The sequence below is a fragment of the Penaeus japonicus genome, unplaced genomic scaffold (genome assembly GCF_977035675.1).
Source record: "Penaeus japonicus unplaced genomic scaffold, GWHDUDI00000001_assembly GWHDUDI00000041, whole genome shotgun sequence".
NCBI classification, from domain to species: Eukaryota; Metazoa; Arthropoda; class Malacostraca; order Decapoda; family Penaeidae; genus Penaeus; species Penaeus japonicus.
The window spans coordinates 3,343,600-3,361,099 of record NW_028234443.1 but is presented as its reverse complement, the minus strand read 5'-3'; the positions used below and the strand labels follow the sequence as shown (position 1 = coordinate 3,361,099).

At 37.0% G+C, this 17,500-nt stretch overlaps 1 protein-coding gene across 1 annotated transcript in view; it reads right to left on the bottom strand.

Annotated features, from left to right (window-relative positions):
* LOC122253239 (uncharacterized) overlaps positions 1 to 17,500 on the bottom strand; it is a 21,120-nt gene that overhangs the window by 1,114 nt on the left and 2,506 nt on the right. The window contains exons 3-6 of the mRNA XM_086534318.1: positions 16,327 to 16,447; positions 15,705 to 15,875; positions 12,388 to 12,528; positions 6,201 to 6,377 (exon numbers count right to left, since the gene is read on the bottom strand). Coding sequence (XP_086390444.1) covers positions 6,201 to 6,377; positions 12,388 to 12,528; positions 15,705 to 15,875; positions 16,327 to 16,447 — 610 coding nt within the window. The remainder of the gene's footprint in view (positions 1 to 6,200; positions 6,378 to 12,387; positions 12,529 to 15,704; positions 15,876 to 16,326; positions 16,448 to 17,500) is intronic.

The following is a 17,500-nucleotide window of genomic DNA, read 5'->3' as shown; positions in this document are numbered from 1 at the left end:
CGATAATGATATCAATAGTAATGATGAACATGATAGTAATGTTAGATATCATGATTGTGAAATTAGTAGTGATGATAATGATATTAGGTCAATAATAAACATAACTACATTTTGATATGTTTACTATCTTTACTATCTCTCTCTCTCTTTATCTCTGTTTCTCTCTCTCTCCCTCTCTTTCTATCTGTCTCTCTCTTTCTCTCTATCTGTCTGTCTCTCTATCTGTCTGTCTCTTTATATATATATATACTATACTGTATGTATATATATATATATATATATATATATATATATATATATATATATATATATATGTCGGTCTGTCCTATCATTCTAATTACCAATACTCTTATCAATATAATTTTATCTTGATTGTATTTAATACCATTACCATTTCCGGTGTTCTTATTAAAACTATTATCATTGTCATTATTACTGTTGCTCTTAGCATTTCAATATCATTAATTGTATCTATATTGTTCATTATCGTTATTCCTTATACATTTCTGTTATCATAATTATTCTTGATAACCGTTTCTCTATTACTGTGATTATCATTTTTATCATTATTATTATCTTTCATATCATTGGCATCTTTACTTGGTAGTAGGAATCATTAGTATCATCATTATTAATGTTATCATTATCATTATTAGTATTATTTCAACTATCTTACGCATAATTAGCAATTATCATTATCTTTAACGATATTTTTATTGTCAATATCATTATTATCAATAATATTAGTATCATTTCATCCTTGTAATATTTATTCTAATGATTATCATTGTTGTAGTTTTTATTGCGTCATTTTATATCTAATTACCTGTATTTTTTATTATCTTTATGGCTGTCGTTAATGACATATTATCTCTATCTCTCTTATTCATAGATTTTAATTTTGAAAAAAAAAATCGTTATCATAACTATTTTTGGTATCACACCGAGGATATATATATATATATATATATATATATATATATATATATATATATATATATATATATATATATATATATATATATATATATATATATATATATATACATATATATATATATGTGTGTGTGTGTATGTGTGTGTGTGTGTGTGTGTGTGTGTGGACGTCAAACAGGGTTGTAGAAAACTGGGGTTATTAATTTTATTATTCTCTAAACACTAACATCACATAACAAATGTTACACCAACAGCGTAACAAACAATATACCACATTACTATACATTTGAATAGATAACAAAATTTATATATACAGCTCACACAGAATACCAGAAGACTATTTTGTAAAAGCTTAAGGCTGTTTCTCCCTTCCTCATCTATTTGTTATCAGTTATTCACGCTATAAATATATTACAGTAATGTTACCAGCTATAATGAACAACAGATGAAAGTATTATTCAAAACTACGTGAATTATAGATAATATATAGGTTGTTGTTGGTATTATGATAATCTTAAGGCAATTCCCATGACATTCGGTAATATCTGGAACTTGTTCAGGATTGTCAATTATTTATTTTCCTATTATGTAACTTCGTGGAGTTACACTTTGGCTTAAAGAATAAGTGCACTTGGGTTAGTAGAAGCTTAGCCATGTATAGTGCACTTATACATGAAGAATGTATGGCTGGAAATAAATATTTTCTTTAGCATTGTGAAGGTATTTTGGTGAAGGCTGTTTACGAATATATTTGTTTGCTCTTTCTGCTGACATGGAGTTATTTCAATTTGATTTTAACTTGGAATTTATCGCGAATAAGTTAAGTTAATCATAATTACAGTCAATATTTTCTATAACCGTTTAATATTATTTTGTTTCTAAGTCCCTGTAACTTTTCTTAGTATAAATAAGAAATAATACATTAAACGATTCATGAAGCATTAAGTCTCAACTTCATATGATACATCAAATTCAATAAAATTTCTGTTTAATATCATTTGTTTGTAAGTCCCTACAACTGCCAGAGAGCTAACTTTGAAATTCATGAAGCATTAAGTATCAACAATGCTTCATATGATACATCAAATTTAACATAATTTCCGAAAAAAATCTAAGTAGTTTATATTTTCACTTATCTAAACCCTCATTTTACTCGTCCGATAGATACCACAAAATACCTCGTATATCAACAACTTTTTATCAGCAAGTTACTATCTGGAGATATTTTCCCTGAAAAAACAACTAACCACTAAAAACTATAAAAGACCAACTACATATCGTGTCATTTACGCTCCAGCTTAGATAAGTTGTGGTTCCATGAGTCTTGCCTAACTAAGAGAACCATATATAAGTTAAGAATTATCGCCCTTTTAGCCAGGACTAAAGACGCTCTTTGGGAGAAACTAGTAGAGCGATACCTAGAAAATCCTTATCTAGATCCATTTATTTTTTCGCGAGCATTGAGGATCTATAATCTATGGTCTTCATAGATGTTTGTTAGATATTATAATGCAGTTTAGATTAAAACGCCTCTGATCTATAATAGATGTGCTGAGTCATGGGGAGTATGATAGTTACGTAATCAAAACGGGAGGTTAAGGTGGGCGGGGGTGGGGAGGGGGGGGGGGGAGTCTAGGTAGTGGAACCAACATCTCTTAGACATAAGCTTATATACATATCTACTTTGGAGGAAATTCTTACACTTATTTAGTCCTTGGAGTTTCATCTTGTTTATGTCACTCGATATATAATTCTACAAGTTTACACAGCAATACTAGTAAAAATTGCAAAGGGTATGTGGTTGTTGATACAAAGCTTCGATGTTTGAGAACCATTGCTTTTGGGTGATGTGGACCATGTTGGACCAGCTATGTTGTATGTTGAAACAGCAACACAAAATAATTTCTTTGGCAACAATTTTGCCAAAACATACATCTGGTTGGTTCATAATAGGGATATAAAGACTTTATATATATATATATATATATATATATATATATATATATATATATATATACATATATACATATATATATACATATATATATACATATATATATATACATATATATATATATATATATATATATATATACATATATATATATATATAATATATATATATATATATATATATATATATATATATATATATATATATATACATATATATATATATATATATACATATAATGGTATTAACACGATTATAAAATCACTGATATTAGGAAATTGCGTATTCACACTAAGAAGTCCTTTGGAAATACAAAAGGTTTCATCTCAAAGTATCTTATTAGAAAACACTTTTAAAAACGTGACTGTAAATGCAGTCAGCCTAACTCTAACCAGAGGACAAGAGAGTCACTAACAAATAGCTTACCCTATATATTTTCTCACGCTTTCGTCTTGAATAACAATTATATATAAGTTATATACATCATATACACACGCAAGAATTAGTTATACAGTGACTAATCCTCTAATGAAGTTATGAAGTTTTTGTGAAGTTTGTATAACTTTAATCGCTATATAAGAAACTACTGTAATCTTCCAGCTTTTTGGTAGGCAAATACGAGAGGTTAATCTAACATCTAAAAATCGAGAAAATATTTGGCTAAAATAGAAATTGTAATGCTACTATTAAAAAAAAAAAAAAAATTGCTACTGTTAAAATGTTATTGTTAGAATATAATTATATATCCTATTGTTGAAATGTTGAAAAAGGAATATTCTAGTGATAGAAAAAGGCCAATTTTCTTTTAAATTATATGTAGTTTTGATAAAGAATCCGTAGAGTTATTACAATAATATATATGTATTATGATACACTAGGTTTACGGGATTTCACATTACATCATCTCTTTCAATCACTTTGATCATATCAACCAGTATGAATCCCTCGCCATGGTATATATTTAATCCCCTGATACTTATTTTAATGAAATATACATCTTGAAGAGATCTTTAAAAAAAAGAAAAGAAAAGAAAAGAAAAAGAAAGAAAGAAAGAAAGAAAAAAAGAGAGATAAAAAAAGGAAAGAAAAGAAGAAGAAGAAGAAGAAAAAAAAAGGAAAAAAAGGGGAAAAAAAAGAGAAAAGAAAAGAAGAAGAAGAAGAAGAAATATAATTAAATGTGTCTTACGATGCTGTATATATCTCTAAAAGATGGATACCATCAAGAATGTTGCATTACAAGGCTTCTCAGCTTCATTTTTTTTCATCTTTTTCGTATAATATCACTGACTACGTATTAAGAGAAAACTGTAACCAGATTTAACAATTATCACCAAATTAGAAACAAGGATTCTTCATTTGTAAAGATAATGGGGAGATATGTCGTTATATGAGTGAGAATAAGTCATCCCACAAGGTAAACATGGCGTCTGGAATGAAATTCTTTTGTCGTTTTGAAGTGCTGGTATTTTGAAGTGAATAGACATGTTGAATCGTCTATGATGGTGTTGATTATTTACCTATCTGTCTCTCCAATCTCTCGCTTCCCTTCAGATAATTAGTCTCATAAGCGTATTTGATTAAAAAACAACAAAAACAACAATACAGAAAATGAGTCTCATAAGCGTATTTGATTAAAAACAACAATACAAAACGATCTTCGAGGATGTAGCATCAATTATCTTATTGATTTTTTTTTTCATTTTCATAGCCTCAATGAAATCGATTCTTTTAAGTTTCAGATGCTTAATTTGCATGTTTGTTGTCTGGTGTTGTTTTAGGTCGTCTGCCGCTAAGAATTCTGTCTTTTCGGTAGCCAAAGGATAGTAGTTTATGTAGTCTCAAGGTTTACGCTATGGTGAATCAAAAAAAAAAAAAAAAAAAAAAAAAAAAAAAAATTGCTGCAGATATGGCTACAATATATATCTGGAAAGTATAATGAGAAATACCGTATCCCCTCCAGTGTAAAACATCAAAATCAAATCTTAAAACTCTAAGAAATAAAGTTTAACCAGACTATCTATCGTTTCATATCACGTCATGAATTACGCGGAGATCGGGGAAAAAGAAGCCTTCTTGCTATAGGCCCATATTTCCAAATGTCGGAATTTAATAAGGGTCTTTGGAACTCCCTAGACAATCCCAGGGCGTTCATTATCTATCCATACGTTGCTTTTCCATTGCATGCAATAAACGCTCCTTCGGTCGGTGTAAAGGAAAGGTTTGTATCTATGGAAATGAAGTCAAAGTGAAAGTATTCTTCGAGTTTTTCACTTTAAAGCGATCCCTAAAGTGGTAAAATTGATTATTGTTTATTTGCTCTATTTCGATTTTGACAACAAGATTTTTAAAATATGATAACAAATAACGTTCATTGTGATAACAAGAACCGTTAGCCATAAAGACAAAAAAAAAAAAAAAAAAAAAAATGTTGACTATCATAATGAGAACCATCAAATATGATTACAAGAACCATTAATTAAGATCTGCAGTGCTCATATACACAGTGCTTCGTTGTTGCAAATTACATGCATGTGACAAAAAAATAATAATAATAAATAAAAAAGAGACATGCAAGCGCGAAGCAAAAAAAAAAAGAAAAAAAAAAAAAAAAAAAAAAAAAAAAAAAAAAAAAAAAAAAAAAAAAAATATATATATATATATATATATATATATATATATATATATATATATATATATATATATATATATATAAATTCAACCCTGTGCTGGCGTGTTCTTTGGCGATGCGGTGAGAATCTCGCTGAGAACCAGTGAACGTGCTGTAGGTGACTCTACTTTTTCTACGGTGACTATTGTCGTTCTTTCGTTGTCGCTGTGTGAAGAAGTGAGTCTTCAGAGGTCATTAGTTATTGTGGTTGGGGGAATTTAGAAATATATATATATATATATATATATATATATATATATATATATATATATATTTTTTTTTTTTTTTTTTTTTTTTTTTTTTTTTTTTGGTGTTCTATTACTTCTAATGGGTTGGATCTTGTGCTTTACTATGTTATGTCAATTATGGAGGTTGTATATAAATGTGAGGTATATATTTCCCTAGGGGATTAGATTACCAAATGTGATGATTACGTGCGTTCATAAAATACGTTATGGAATATATTATCAAAGGTGATAACGTTGTGCTGTCAAACAATAAACAATCTACCGAAACAAATGAATAAATCTCTTAAAAAAATATCTAAACAAACCATAAAGCTCGCAAGCAAAGAACTAAATATAGAAAAACATGAACTACAAACCATAAAAAAAAAAATAAAAAAAATCTAATTTTCTTTACCCAAAGGCCGGCCTAAGAGGGGACGTGGGCGCCACAGCCTGACGAGGTGGGTGGGCGTAATTCTTCGCCAGTGGCTGGAAGGTCACGTGATCTGTGCCATAAGCAGCGCCTAGTGTGGATATCCTAGAAACGGACCTCGTCATCTGAGACACCTTGTTATTACGGCGTTTCTTGTGTCTGCAAGAAGAGGGACATCTTCAGCTGGGTATTCTTATATGATATCTGACGGATTAATTAACATACGTGTATGTGTGTGTGTGTGTGTGTGATGTCTATTGGTAATATAAAAGGAGGTAACAGGTAATTTGATAAATGTGACAGGTAATCCAAAGGAGGTAACAGGTAATTCGATAAATAGGACAGGTAATCCAAAGGAGGTAACAGATAATTCGATAAATGGGGCAGGTAATTCGATAGATGTGACAGGTAATTCGATAAATAGGACAGGTAATCCAAAGGAGGTAACAGGTAATTCGATAAATAGGACAGGTAATCCAAAGGAGGTAACAGGTAATTTGATAAATATGACAGGTAATCAAGAGGAGGTAACAGGTAATTCGATAAATGTGACAGGTAATCAAGAGGAGGTAACAGGTAATTCGATAAATGTGACAGGTAATCAAGAGGAGGTAACAGGTAATTCGATAAATGTGACAGGTAATCAAGAGGAGGTAACAGGTAATTCGATAAATAGGACAAGTAATCCAAAGGAGGTAACAGGTAATTCGATAAATAGGACAGGTAATCCAAAGGAGGTAACAGGTAATTCGATAAATGTGACAGGTAATCAAGAGGAGGTAACAGGTAATTCGATAAATGTGACAGGTAATCAAGAGGAGGTAACAGGTAATTCGATAAATGTGACAGGTAATCAAGAGGAGGTAACAGGTAATTCGATAAATGTGACAGGTAATCCAAAGGAGGTAACAGATAATTCGATAAATGGGGCAGGTAATTCGATAGATGTGACAGGTAATTCCATAAATGTAACAGGTAATCCAAAATAAGCAACAGGAAATACAAAATAGGCAACTGGAATCCGAAATAGGCAACAGGTTATCCCAAAAATGGTACAGTTAATCCAAGGATAGGTAAAAGGTAACCCCCAAAAAGGTAACAGGTAATCAAGAAAAAAAGGTAACAGGTAATCCAAAAGCATGGTATCAGTTAATCCCAAAAAGATAACAGGTATTTCAAAAAAAGGCAAAAGGTAATGAAAATGGTAAAAGGTAATTCAATAAGATAACAAGTTATAAAAAAAGATAACAGGTAATCCAGAAAAGGTAACAGGTAATCCAGAAAAGGTAACAGTTAATCTAGAAAAGGTAACAGGTAATCCAGAAAAGGTAACAGTTAATCTAGAAAAGGTAACATGTAATCTAGAAAAGGTAACAGGTAATCCAGAAAAGGTAACAGTTAATCTAGAAAAGGTAACATGTAATCTAGAAAAGGTAACAGGTAATCCAGAAAAGGTAACAGGTAATCCAAAAATATGTTATTGGGAATCCAAAATCACTAACTAATAATCTAAAAAAGGTATGAGTTAATCTAGAATGGCCAACAAGGAAACCAAAATAGGTATCAGGGAATCTAGAATAGGCAACTGGTATGCTAAATATAGATTATAGGGAATCCAATATAGTTAGTCCAAACATATTATCCAAAAAATCATTAATTTTGAAAGAATAAAACGAACAACAACAACACACACAGACACACACACGCGCACACACTCACTCACTCACACACACAGACACACACACACACACTCTCTCTCTCTCACACACACACAGACAGACACACACAGACACACACACACACACAGACACACAGACACACACACACAGACACAGACAGACACACACACACACACACACACACCAACCCTAGGTCACTAATATTTAAAACCTACCAGAAAAAAGAATATATATATATATATATATATATATATATATATATATATATAATATATATATATATATATATTATATATTCTATCCTAGAACACTGAAATCTAAGAACATCCCCAAGGCATTTCAACGTGACATATTTACCAACTTTACAATGTAGAAATATCATGAAAATTAATATACATATACACATTTCCTGAGGATACAAGCAGATAAGCAATCACGTGATTAGATCTATTTTTATTTCAAAAGTTAAATGTCATGGATGTTTTGATTTGGCATATTGACATGGGGGTTGGACGTTGTGCCTTCTCTCTCTGTCTCTTTCTCGATATCTGTCTGTCAGTCTGTATCTCTCTGTCTGTCTGTCTGTCTCTCTCTCTCTCTTTCTCCCCCCCCCCCCTCTCTCTCTTTCCCGATGCCTGTCTGTCTTAGCCTCTTTCTCTGTTGCCTCTTCCCCCCCTCCTCTCTCTCTCTCTTTTTCGATGTCTGTCTGTCTTAGCCTCCTTCTCTGTCGCCTCTTCCCCCCCCTCTCCCCCCCCTCTCTCTCTTTGTCTGTCTTAGCCTCTCTTTCACTGTCGCCTCTCCCTCTCCCTCTCTCTCTTTCTCTCTTTCTCGATGTCTGTCTGTCTTAGCCTCTCTTTCTCTGTTGCCTCTCCCTCTCTCTCTCTCTCTTTCTCGATGCCTGTCTGTCTTAGCCTCTCTTTCTCTGTTGTCTCTCTCCTCCCCCCCCCCCTCTCTCTCTCTCTATCTCTCTCTCTCTCTCTCTCTCTCGTCGTCTTTCCCCCCCATATCTCATCGTCTCGTAGACTCACACACGGAGAGCTGTCTTAGCCTCGATCCATTTCTCGCGTATTGAGCTCGACTCGCGGCCGCTCTCTCACTGCCTGACATCTCTAGAACTCGAGGGTCTGTCGGTCTGAGCCTCTCTTTCTCTGTTGCCTCCCCCCTCGCGTCACTACGTGAGTCTCTCCTCTCTCTCTCTCTCTGTAACGATGTCAGTCCTGTCGTATGCCTCCGTAGAGCGACGGTAGGGTGAGAGTACGAGCACGAGCCCGCGGCGCCCCGCTCTCTCTCTCTTTCTCGATGTCTGTCTGTCTTAGCCTCTCTTTCTCTGTTGTCTCTCTCCCCCCCCCTCTCTCTCTCTCTTTCTCGATGTCTGTCTGTCTTAGCCTCTCTTTCTCTGTCGTCTCTCCCCCCCTCTCTCTCTCTATCTCTTTTTCTCGATGTCTGTCTGTCTTAGCCTCTCTTTCTCTGTTGCCTCCCCCCCCTCTCTATCTCTCTTTCTCGATGTCTGTCTGTCTTAGCCTCTCTTTCTCTATTGTCTCTCCCCCCCCCTCTCTCTCTCTCTTTCTCGATGTCTGTCTGTCTTAGCCTCTCTTTCTCTATTGTCTCTCTCTCTCTATCTCTCTTTCTCGATGTCTGTCTTAGCCTCTCTTTCTCTATTGTCTCTCTCTCTCTATCTCTCTTTCTCGATGTCTGTCTTAGCCTCTCTTTCTCTCTTGCCTCCCCGCCCCTATCTCTCTCTCTTTCTCGATGTCTGTCTGTCTTAGCCTTTCTTTCTCTGTTGCCTCCCCCCCCCCCCTCTCTCTCTCTTTCTCGATGTCTGTCTGTCTTAGCCTCTCTTTCTCTGTTGCCTCCCCCCCCTCCTCCTCTCTCTCTCTCTCTTTCTCGATGTCTGCCTGTCTTAGCCTCTCTTTCTCTGTTGCCCCCCCCCCCCTTCCTCTCTCTCTCTCTCTTTCTCGATGTCTGTTTGTCTTAGCCTCTCTTTCTCTGTTGTCTCCCCCCCCTCTCTATCTCTCTTTCTCGATGTCTGTCTGTCTTAGCCTCTCTTTCTCTATTGTCTCCCCCCCCCCCCTCTCTCTCTCTTTCTCGATGTCTGTCTGTCTTAGCCTCTCTTTCTCTATTGTCTCTCTCTCTCTATCTCTCTTTCTCGATGTCTGTCTTACCCTCTCTTTCTCTATTGTCTCTCTCTCTCTATCTCTCTTTCTCGATGTCTGTCTTAGCCTCTCTTTCTCTCTTGCCTCCCCGCCCCTATCTCTCTCTTTCTCGATGTCTGTCTGTCTTAGCCTTTCTTTCTCTGTTGCCCCCCCCTCTCTCTCTTTCTCGATGTCTGTCTGCCTTAGCCTCTCTTTCACTGTCGTCTCTCCCTCCTTCCCTCCCTCCTTCTCTCTTTCTTTGTCGATGTCTGTCAGTCTATCTCAGCTTTTTCCTCTGACGTCTTTTTCTTCCTCCCCCTCCCTCCCTCCCTCTTTTTCTCTCTCTCTCTCTCTCTTTCTCGATGTCTGTCTGTCTTTGTTTCTCTCCCTCTGTCGTTTCTCCTTCCCCCCTCCCTCTCTCTCATTCTCTCTCTCTCTCTCTCTCGATGTCTGTCTGTCTTAGCCTCTCGTTCACTGTCGTCTCTCCCTCCTTCCCTCCCTCCTCTCTCTCTTTCTTTGTCGATGTCTGTCTGTCTTTGTTTCTCTCCCTCTGTCGTCTGTCCCTCCCTCCCTCCTCTCTCTCTTTTTTGTCGATGTCTGTTAGTCTATATTAGCTTTTTCCTCTGACGTCTTTCTCTCCCCCTCCCTCTCTCTCTCTCCCTCTCCCTCTCTCTCACTCTCTCTTTCTCTCTCTCTCTCTCTCTCTCTCTCCTTCTCTCCCTCTCTCTCTCTCTCTCTCTCTGTCTCCCCCCCCTCTCTCTCTGGAATACCCCATAAATCCCACCTCATAATACTACCTCTATAGATCGGTCTTTGAGGAACAGAACCCTTTCGGATGTCGAAGGATGTTTCTTTGAGTGAAGTTCGTTATAGGAAACTGTCTATTGATAATTTCAAAGGCTGATTATCATATGACAAAGAGAGTTTTAGAAAGGAAAAGATAAGTGGTTCCCTTAACTTTTTCTTTAAATTGATGTGTGTGTGAACTGCCACTTATCTAAATGAAAGTGTGTTTAGTGTACTTCAGCATTATCTAATTAGTTTGTGTTAAGATAAACATATTAATCATTTTGACAATATTGACTATAGTGACCAGATGATATATAATCTATTCTTAATGATTAGTAACATAACAGACCATAAATGCAAATGCTGGAAACACGAAATCATTAATTTAACAGGAAGCTTTTAACATTATTACAGCACGTAACCACAATATAAAAGTCTTTACTACTTTTTTTTTTTTTTTTTTTTTTTTTTTTTTAGTAAGATTGATACTATAATCTTTCTCTAAATGATAATATCTATTATGTTTACTTACTTAATAAATTCATATACTTAAATACTTACTATATTTTGTATTCATAAAACAAGTTGAAATACTATTTCATACTACAAGACACCAAAAATAACACCACCAAAAAAACAACCAAACCATTTTTTTTTTCAAAATTCCAGTCACACCACAAAAAAAAACATTATTTTTTTTTCTTCAAAATTCCAATCACACCACAAAAAAACATTATTTTTTTTCTTCAAAATTCCAGTCACACCACAAGAAAACAACCAGACCATTATTTTTTCTCAAAATTCCAATCACACCACAAAAAAATAATAATTTTTTTTCTTCAAAATTCCAGTCACACCACAAAAAGAAAGAAAGAAAAAAAAAATCTTCAAAATTCCAATCACACCACAAAAAATATAATAAAAAATAACCAAACCATTTCTTATTTTCTTCAAAATTCCAATCACACCACAAAAAATATAATAAAAAACAACCAAACCATTTCTTTTTTTCTTCAAAATTCAAATCACACCACAAAAAATATAATAAAAAACAACCAAACCATTTCTTTTTTTCTTCAAAATTCAAATCACACCACAAAAAATATAATACAAAACAACCAAACCATTTCTTTTTTTCTTCAAAATTCAAATCACACCACCAAAAAACGACCAAACCATTTCTTGTTTTTCTAAATTACAATCACACCAACAAAAAACAACCAAACTATTTCTTCTTCTTTTTCAAAATTCCAACCACACCACACACACACAAAAAAACAACAACAACAACGACCAAACTCTTTTTTTTCAAAATTCCAAACACACCACCAAAAAAACAACAAGCAAACCATCTCTTTCTTTCTTTCAAAATTCCAACCACACCACCAAAAAAAAAAAAACATTTCTTCTTATTTTTCAAAATTCCAACCACACCACCAAAAAAAAAAAAAAAAAAAAAAAAAAAAAAAAAAAAAAAAAAAAAAAAAAGACCAAACTATTTCCCCCCCCCCTTTTTTTTTTTTTTTCCAAAATTCCCAAAATTCCAAACAGCACCCAAACCGGACTCACCTGTCAATCATATCCGCAATGGCCCGGACCCAGAAGGACACGATCAGGAACCCGATGGCGAAGCCGATGATTATGGGCCACCAGGGAGTGTCCTCAGGACCGCAGTCGCACACGAGTTTCTCCGGAAGGTATTCGCAGGGCCTGGAGGAGGAGGTGGAGGAGGAGGAGGAGGAGGTGGAGGAGGAGGAGGAGGAGGTGGTGATGGGAGGTGGTGATGGAGGAGGAGGAGGTACAGATGGAGGAGGAGGAGGAGGTGATGGAGGAGGTGGTACAGATGGAGGAGGAGGAGGAGGAGGAGGAGGTGAAGGAGGAGGTGGTGATGGGAGGTGGTGATGGAGGAGGAGGTGAAGGAGGAGGAGGTGATGGAGGTACAGATGGAGGAGGTGATGATGGAGGAGGTAAAGGAGGAGGAGGAGGAGTAGGAGGTGATGAAGGTGGTGGAGGAGGAGGAGGTAAAGGAGGAGGAGGTGATGGAGGAAGAGGAGGAGGAGGAGGTGATGGAGGAGGTACAGATGGAGGAGAGGGTGATGGGGGTGATGGAGGAGAGGGTGATGGGGGTGATGGAGGAGAGGGTGATGGAGGTGGTACAGATGGAGGAAGAGGAGGTGATGGAGGAGGAGGTGGAGGAGGTGGAGGAGGAGGAGGTGGAGGAGGAGGAGGAGGAGGAGGAGGAGGAGGAGGTGGAGGAGGAGGAGGTGGTGGTGGTGGAGGAGGAGGATGGAGGTGGTGATGGTTAAGGAGGAGGTACAGATGGAGGAGAGGGTGATGGAGGTGGTGGTAAGGAGGTGAAGGAGGAGGAGGTAAAGGAGGAGGAGGTGAAGGAGGAGGAGGTGAAGGAGGAGGAGGTAAAGGAGGAGGAGGTGATGGAGGAGGAGGAGGAGGTGATGGAGGAGAGGGTGATGGAGGAGGTGGTGAAGGAGGTACAGATGGAGGAGGTGGTGGTGGAGGAGGATGGAGGTGGTGGTACAGATGAAGGAGGAGGTGATGGTGAAGGAGGAGGATGTGATGGAGGAAGAGGTGAAGGAGGAGGTGATGGAGGAGGAGGAGGTGGTGGTGGTGATGATGGAGGAAGAGGTGAAGGAGGAGGTACAGATGGAGTAATAGGTGATGGAGGAGGAGGTGATGGAGGAGGAGGTGATGGAGGAGGAGGAGGTTGAGGAGGAGGAGGAGGAGGTAAAGGAGGAGGTGGTACAGATGGAGGAGGAGGAGGAGGAGGAGGAGGAGGTGATGGTCAAGGAGGAGGAGGAGGAGGTAAAGGTGGAGGTGATGGAGGAGGAGGTACAGATGGAGGAAGTGGGGATGGTGAAGGAGGAGGTGATGGAGGAGGAGGTACAGATGGAGGAAGTGGTGATGGTGAAGGAGGAGGTAAAGGAGGAGGAGGAGGAGGAGGTGGTGGTGATGGAGGTGGTGGTAAGGAGGTGATGGAGGAGGAGGTGGAGGAGGAGGAGGTGATGATAGAGGTGGTGGTGAAGGAGGTGATGGAGGAGGTGGTACAGATGGAGGAAGAGGTGGTGAAGGAGGAGGTGATGATGGTCAAGGAGGAGGTACAGATGGAGGAGAGGGTGGAGGAGGAGGAGGTGATGATGGAGGAAGAGGTGATGGAGGTGGGGGTGGAGGAGGAGGAGGTGATGATGGAGGAAGAGGTGATGGAGGTGGGGGTGATGGAGGAAGAGGAGGAGGTGATGATGGAGGAAGAGGAGAGGGTGATGGAGGATGGAGAAGGAGGTGATGGAGGAGGTGATGGAGGAGGAGGTACAGATGGAGGAGAGGGTGATGGAAGAGGAAGTGGTGAAAGAGGAGGATGGAGAAGGAGAAGGAGGAGGAGGAGGAGGAGGAGGTGATGAAGGAGAGGGTGATGGAGGTGGTGAAATAGAAGGAGGAGAGGGTGATGGAGGAGGAGGTACAGATGGAGGAAGCGGTGATGATGAAGGAGGAGGTAAAGGAGGAGTAGGAGGTGATGGAGGAGGTGGTACAGATGGAGGAGGAGGAGGAGGAGGAGGTGATGGAGGAGGTGGTGATGGAGAAGGTGGTGAAGGAGGAAGAGGTAATGGAGGAGGTGAAGGAGGAGGTGGTGATGATGGAGGTGGAGGTGAAAGAGGATGGAAAAGGATTGAGGTGGTGAAAGAGGGGTTGATGAAGGAGGTGGAGAAAGAGGAGATGAAGGAAGAAGTGAAAGTGGAGATGGCGAGGGGGGGGGGGGATATGTATACATATATACATACATATATAAAATATATATATATATATATATATATATATATATATATATATATATATGTATGTATATACACATTTATGTATATATTAATACTGCTAATGATGCTGATGATGAGGATAATGATTATGTTAATCCTCATAATTATTTCAAAAGTACAATGCACTGAATCATGATAAGTTGATTGTGAGCAAAATATATTTCTATAGACCATCAATCAATATAAGAAAGGTAGAAATAATGATAACGATAGATTAATGATAATTATAATAGCAATAGTAATGCCAAAAGTAGTAATAACAATGATGATAATAGTAATGATAATAATAAGTGAGCGAGAGGGAGGGAAAAAGAAAAAGTGAAAGGAAGTGGAGAAAGAGAGAGAAAAAAAAAAATATATATGTATTTATATATATATGTATGTATATATATATATATATATGTATACATATGTATATATATATATATATATATATATATATATATATATATATGTATATATATATATATATATACATATATATATATAATATATATATATATATATATATGTATATATATGTATATATATGAATATATATATATATATATATATATATATATAATTATATATATATATATATATATATATAGAGAGAGAGAGAGAGAGAGAGAGAGAGAGCGAGAGAGAGAGAGATAGTGATAGATAGATAGATAGATAAATAGATAGATAGATAGAGAGAGAGGGGGAGAGAGAGCAAGAGATAGATAGATAGATAGAGAGAGAGAGAAAGAGAGAGTAAGTGAGAAAAAAATAGAGATTGATATATAGATGGATCAATAAATAGATATAGAGAAATACAGAGAAATAAAAAACAACGTGAGAAAGCGAAAGAGAGAAACCGACAAAGAGAGAAAAAGAAAAAAAGAAAAGAAAAAGAAAGACAGAGAAAAAAGAATAAAAAGAAAAAAGAAAAAAAAGGAAATAGAAAAAAGAGAAAAAGAAAAAAGAGAAAGAAAGAAAGAAGGAAAAAAAAGAAAAAAAAAAAGAATGAAAAAGAGACAGAAAGAGAGAGAAAAGACAAGAGCATTTTTCAAATCTTATTTTAACCCAGCGACTTACGAAGGACAAGCGCAAACGCCGTCGAGACAATCCAAGCCCTCGATGCACTGACTCTTCTCCGTACATGCCTCCAAGGGAAGCTTGTTATCCCCTTCAACAGCTGGTGAAGACGATTCTTGACTCTTTTCAGCCTCACACCTCCCGATGTAGCCGTCTACGTAGGTGTAGCCTCTGGGTGGGTAGGGTGGAGACTATGTTAAAGGGAAGGTTTTAACTATCTGGGTCAATTGTTGTTGTTTTAGATGTGTGTGTATATATATATATATATGTATAAATATATATGTATGTATATATATGTATATATGTATGTATATATATGTATATATATATGTATATATATATATATATGTATATATATGTATATATATATATATATATATATATATATATATATATATATATATGTGTGTGTGTGTGTGTGTGTGTGTGTGTGTGTGTGCATGTATATATATACATACATATATATATATATATATATATATATATATATATATATATATATATATATATATATTGTCATAAAATCCCAATCTTTCCCCACACCACTCTCAATATCTCCCCCACTTCCCATTTTTTTTTTTTAATGAACCCTCTATCACAACAATCTATCAAAGCCACTCACGATATGCAAGTGCACGTGCAGTTGACACACTCAGAGGAGATAAATGTGCAGACGCCACTGAGGTGATTTCCACAGCAATATCCCCCCAGACGCGTGCCAGACCAGAACTTTGTAGGGAATTCTGTAAAATAGTAAGATTAAGGTATTGTATTGATTGTGGTTGTGATGGTGGTGATGATGGTGGTGGTGATGGTGGTTGTGATGGTTGGGGTGGGGATGGTTGGGGTTGGGGTGGTTGTTGTGGTGATCGTGGTTGTGGTTGTGGGGATGGTTGTGATGGGGATGGTGGTTGGGGTGGTGATGGTTGTGGTAGTGGTGGTTGTGGGGATGGTGGTGGTGGTGATGGTTGTGGTGATGTTGGTTGTGGGGATGTTGGTTGTGGTGATGGTGGTTGTGATGTTGGTTGTGGTGATGGTGGTTGTGATGTTGGTTGTGGTGGTGATGGTGATGGTGGTTGTGGTGATGGTTGTGGTTGGGGTGGCGGTTGTGGGGATGGTGGTTGTGGTTGTGATGGTGATAATAGTGATGGTTGCGGTGATGAAGGTGGTGATTGTTGTGGTGGTGATGTTGATGGTGGTGGTTGTGGGGATGGTTGTGGTGATGGTGGTTGTGGTGGTGATGATGGTTGTGGTGGTGATAGTTGTGATGGTGGTTGTGGTGATGGTGGTTGTGGTGGTGATGATGGTTGTGGTGGTGATAGTTGTGATGGTGGTTGTGGGGATGGTTGTGGTGGTGGTGGTGATGGTTGTGGGGATGGTTGTGGTTGTGGGAATGGTGGTTGTGGTGGTGATGGTGGTTGTGGTGATGATGGTGGGGGTGACGGTGGTGGTGATAAGGGTGATGGTGAGGATGATAATAATAGCAGTCGTGATGATGATGATGAAAATGATGGTGGTCATGGTTATAATTATTATGGTGGTGATGATGATGTTGATGGTGATGATGATGATAAGGATAATAACAACAATGATGATAGCAGCCAACAAATTCGAAAGAAATAACGCAATTAGATATTGTAATATGTTAATAGATGCTAATAACACATATCGACTTGTATCACATTTGCTTTGACTATACAATATTGCGTGTGTAATATCAGACTGGCAAATTTGATATAATGAATCACTTTGATAATGATTTACATTTTCTATGTAAAGCAAATTTACCAGAGTCA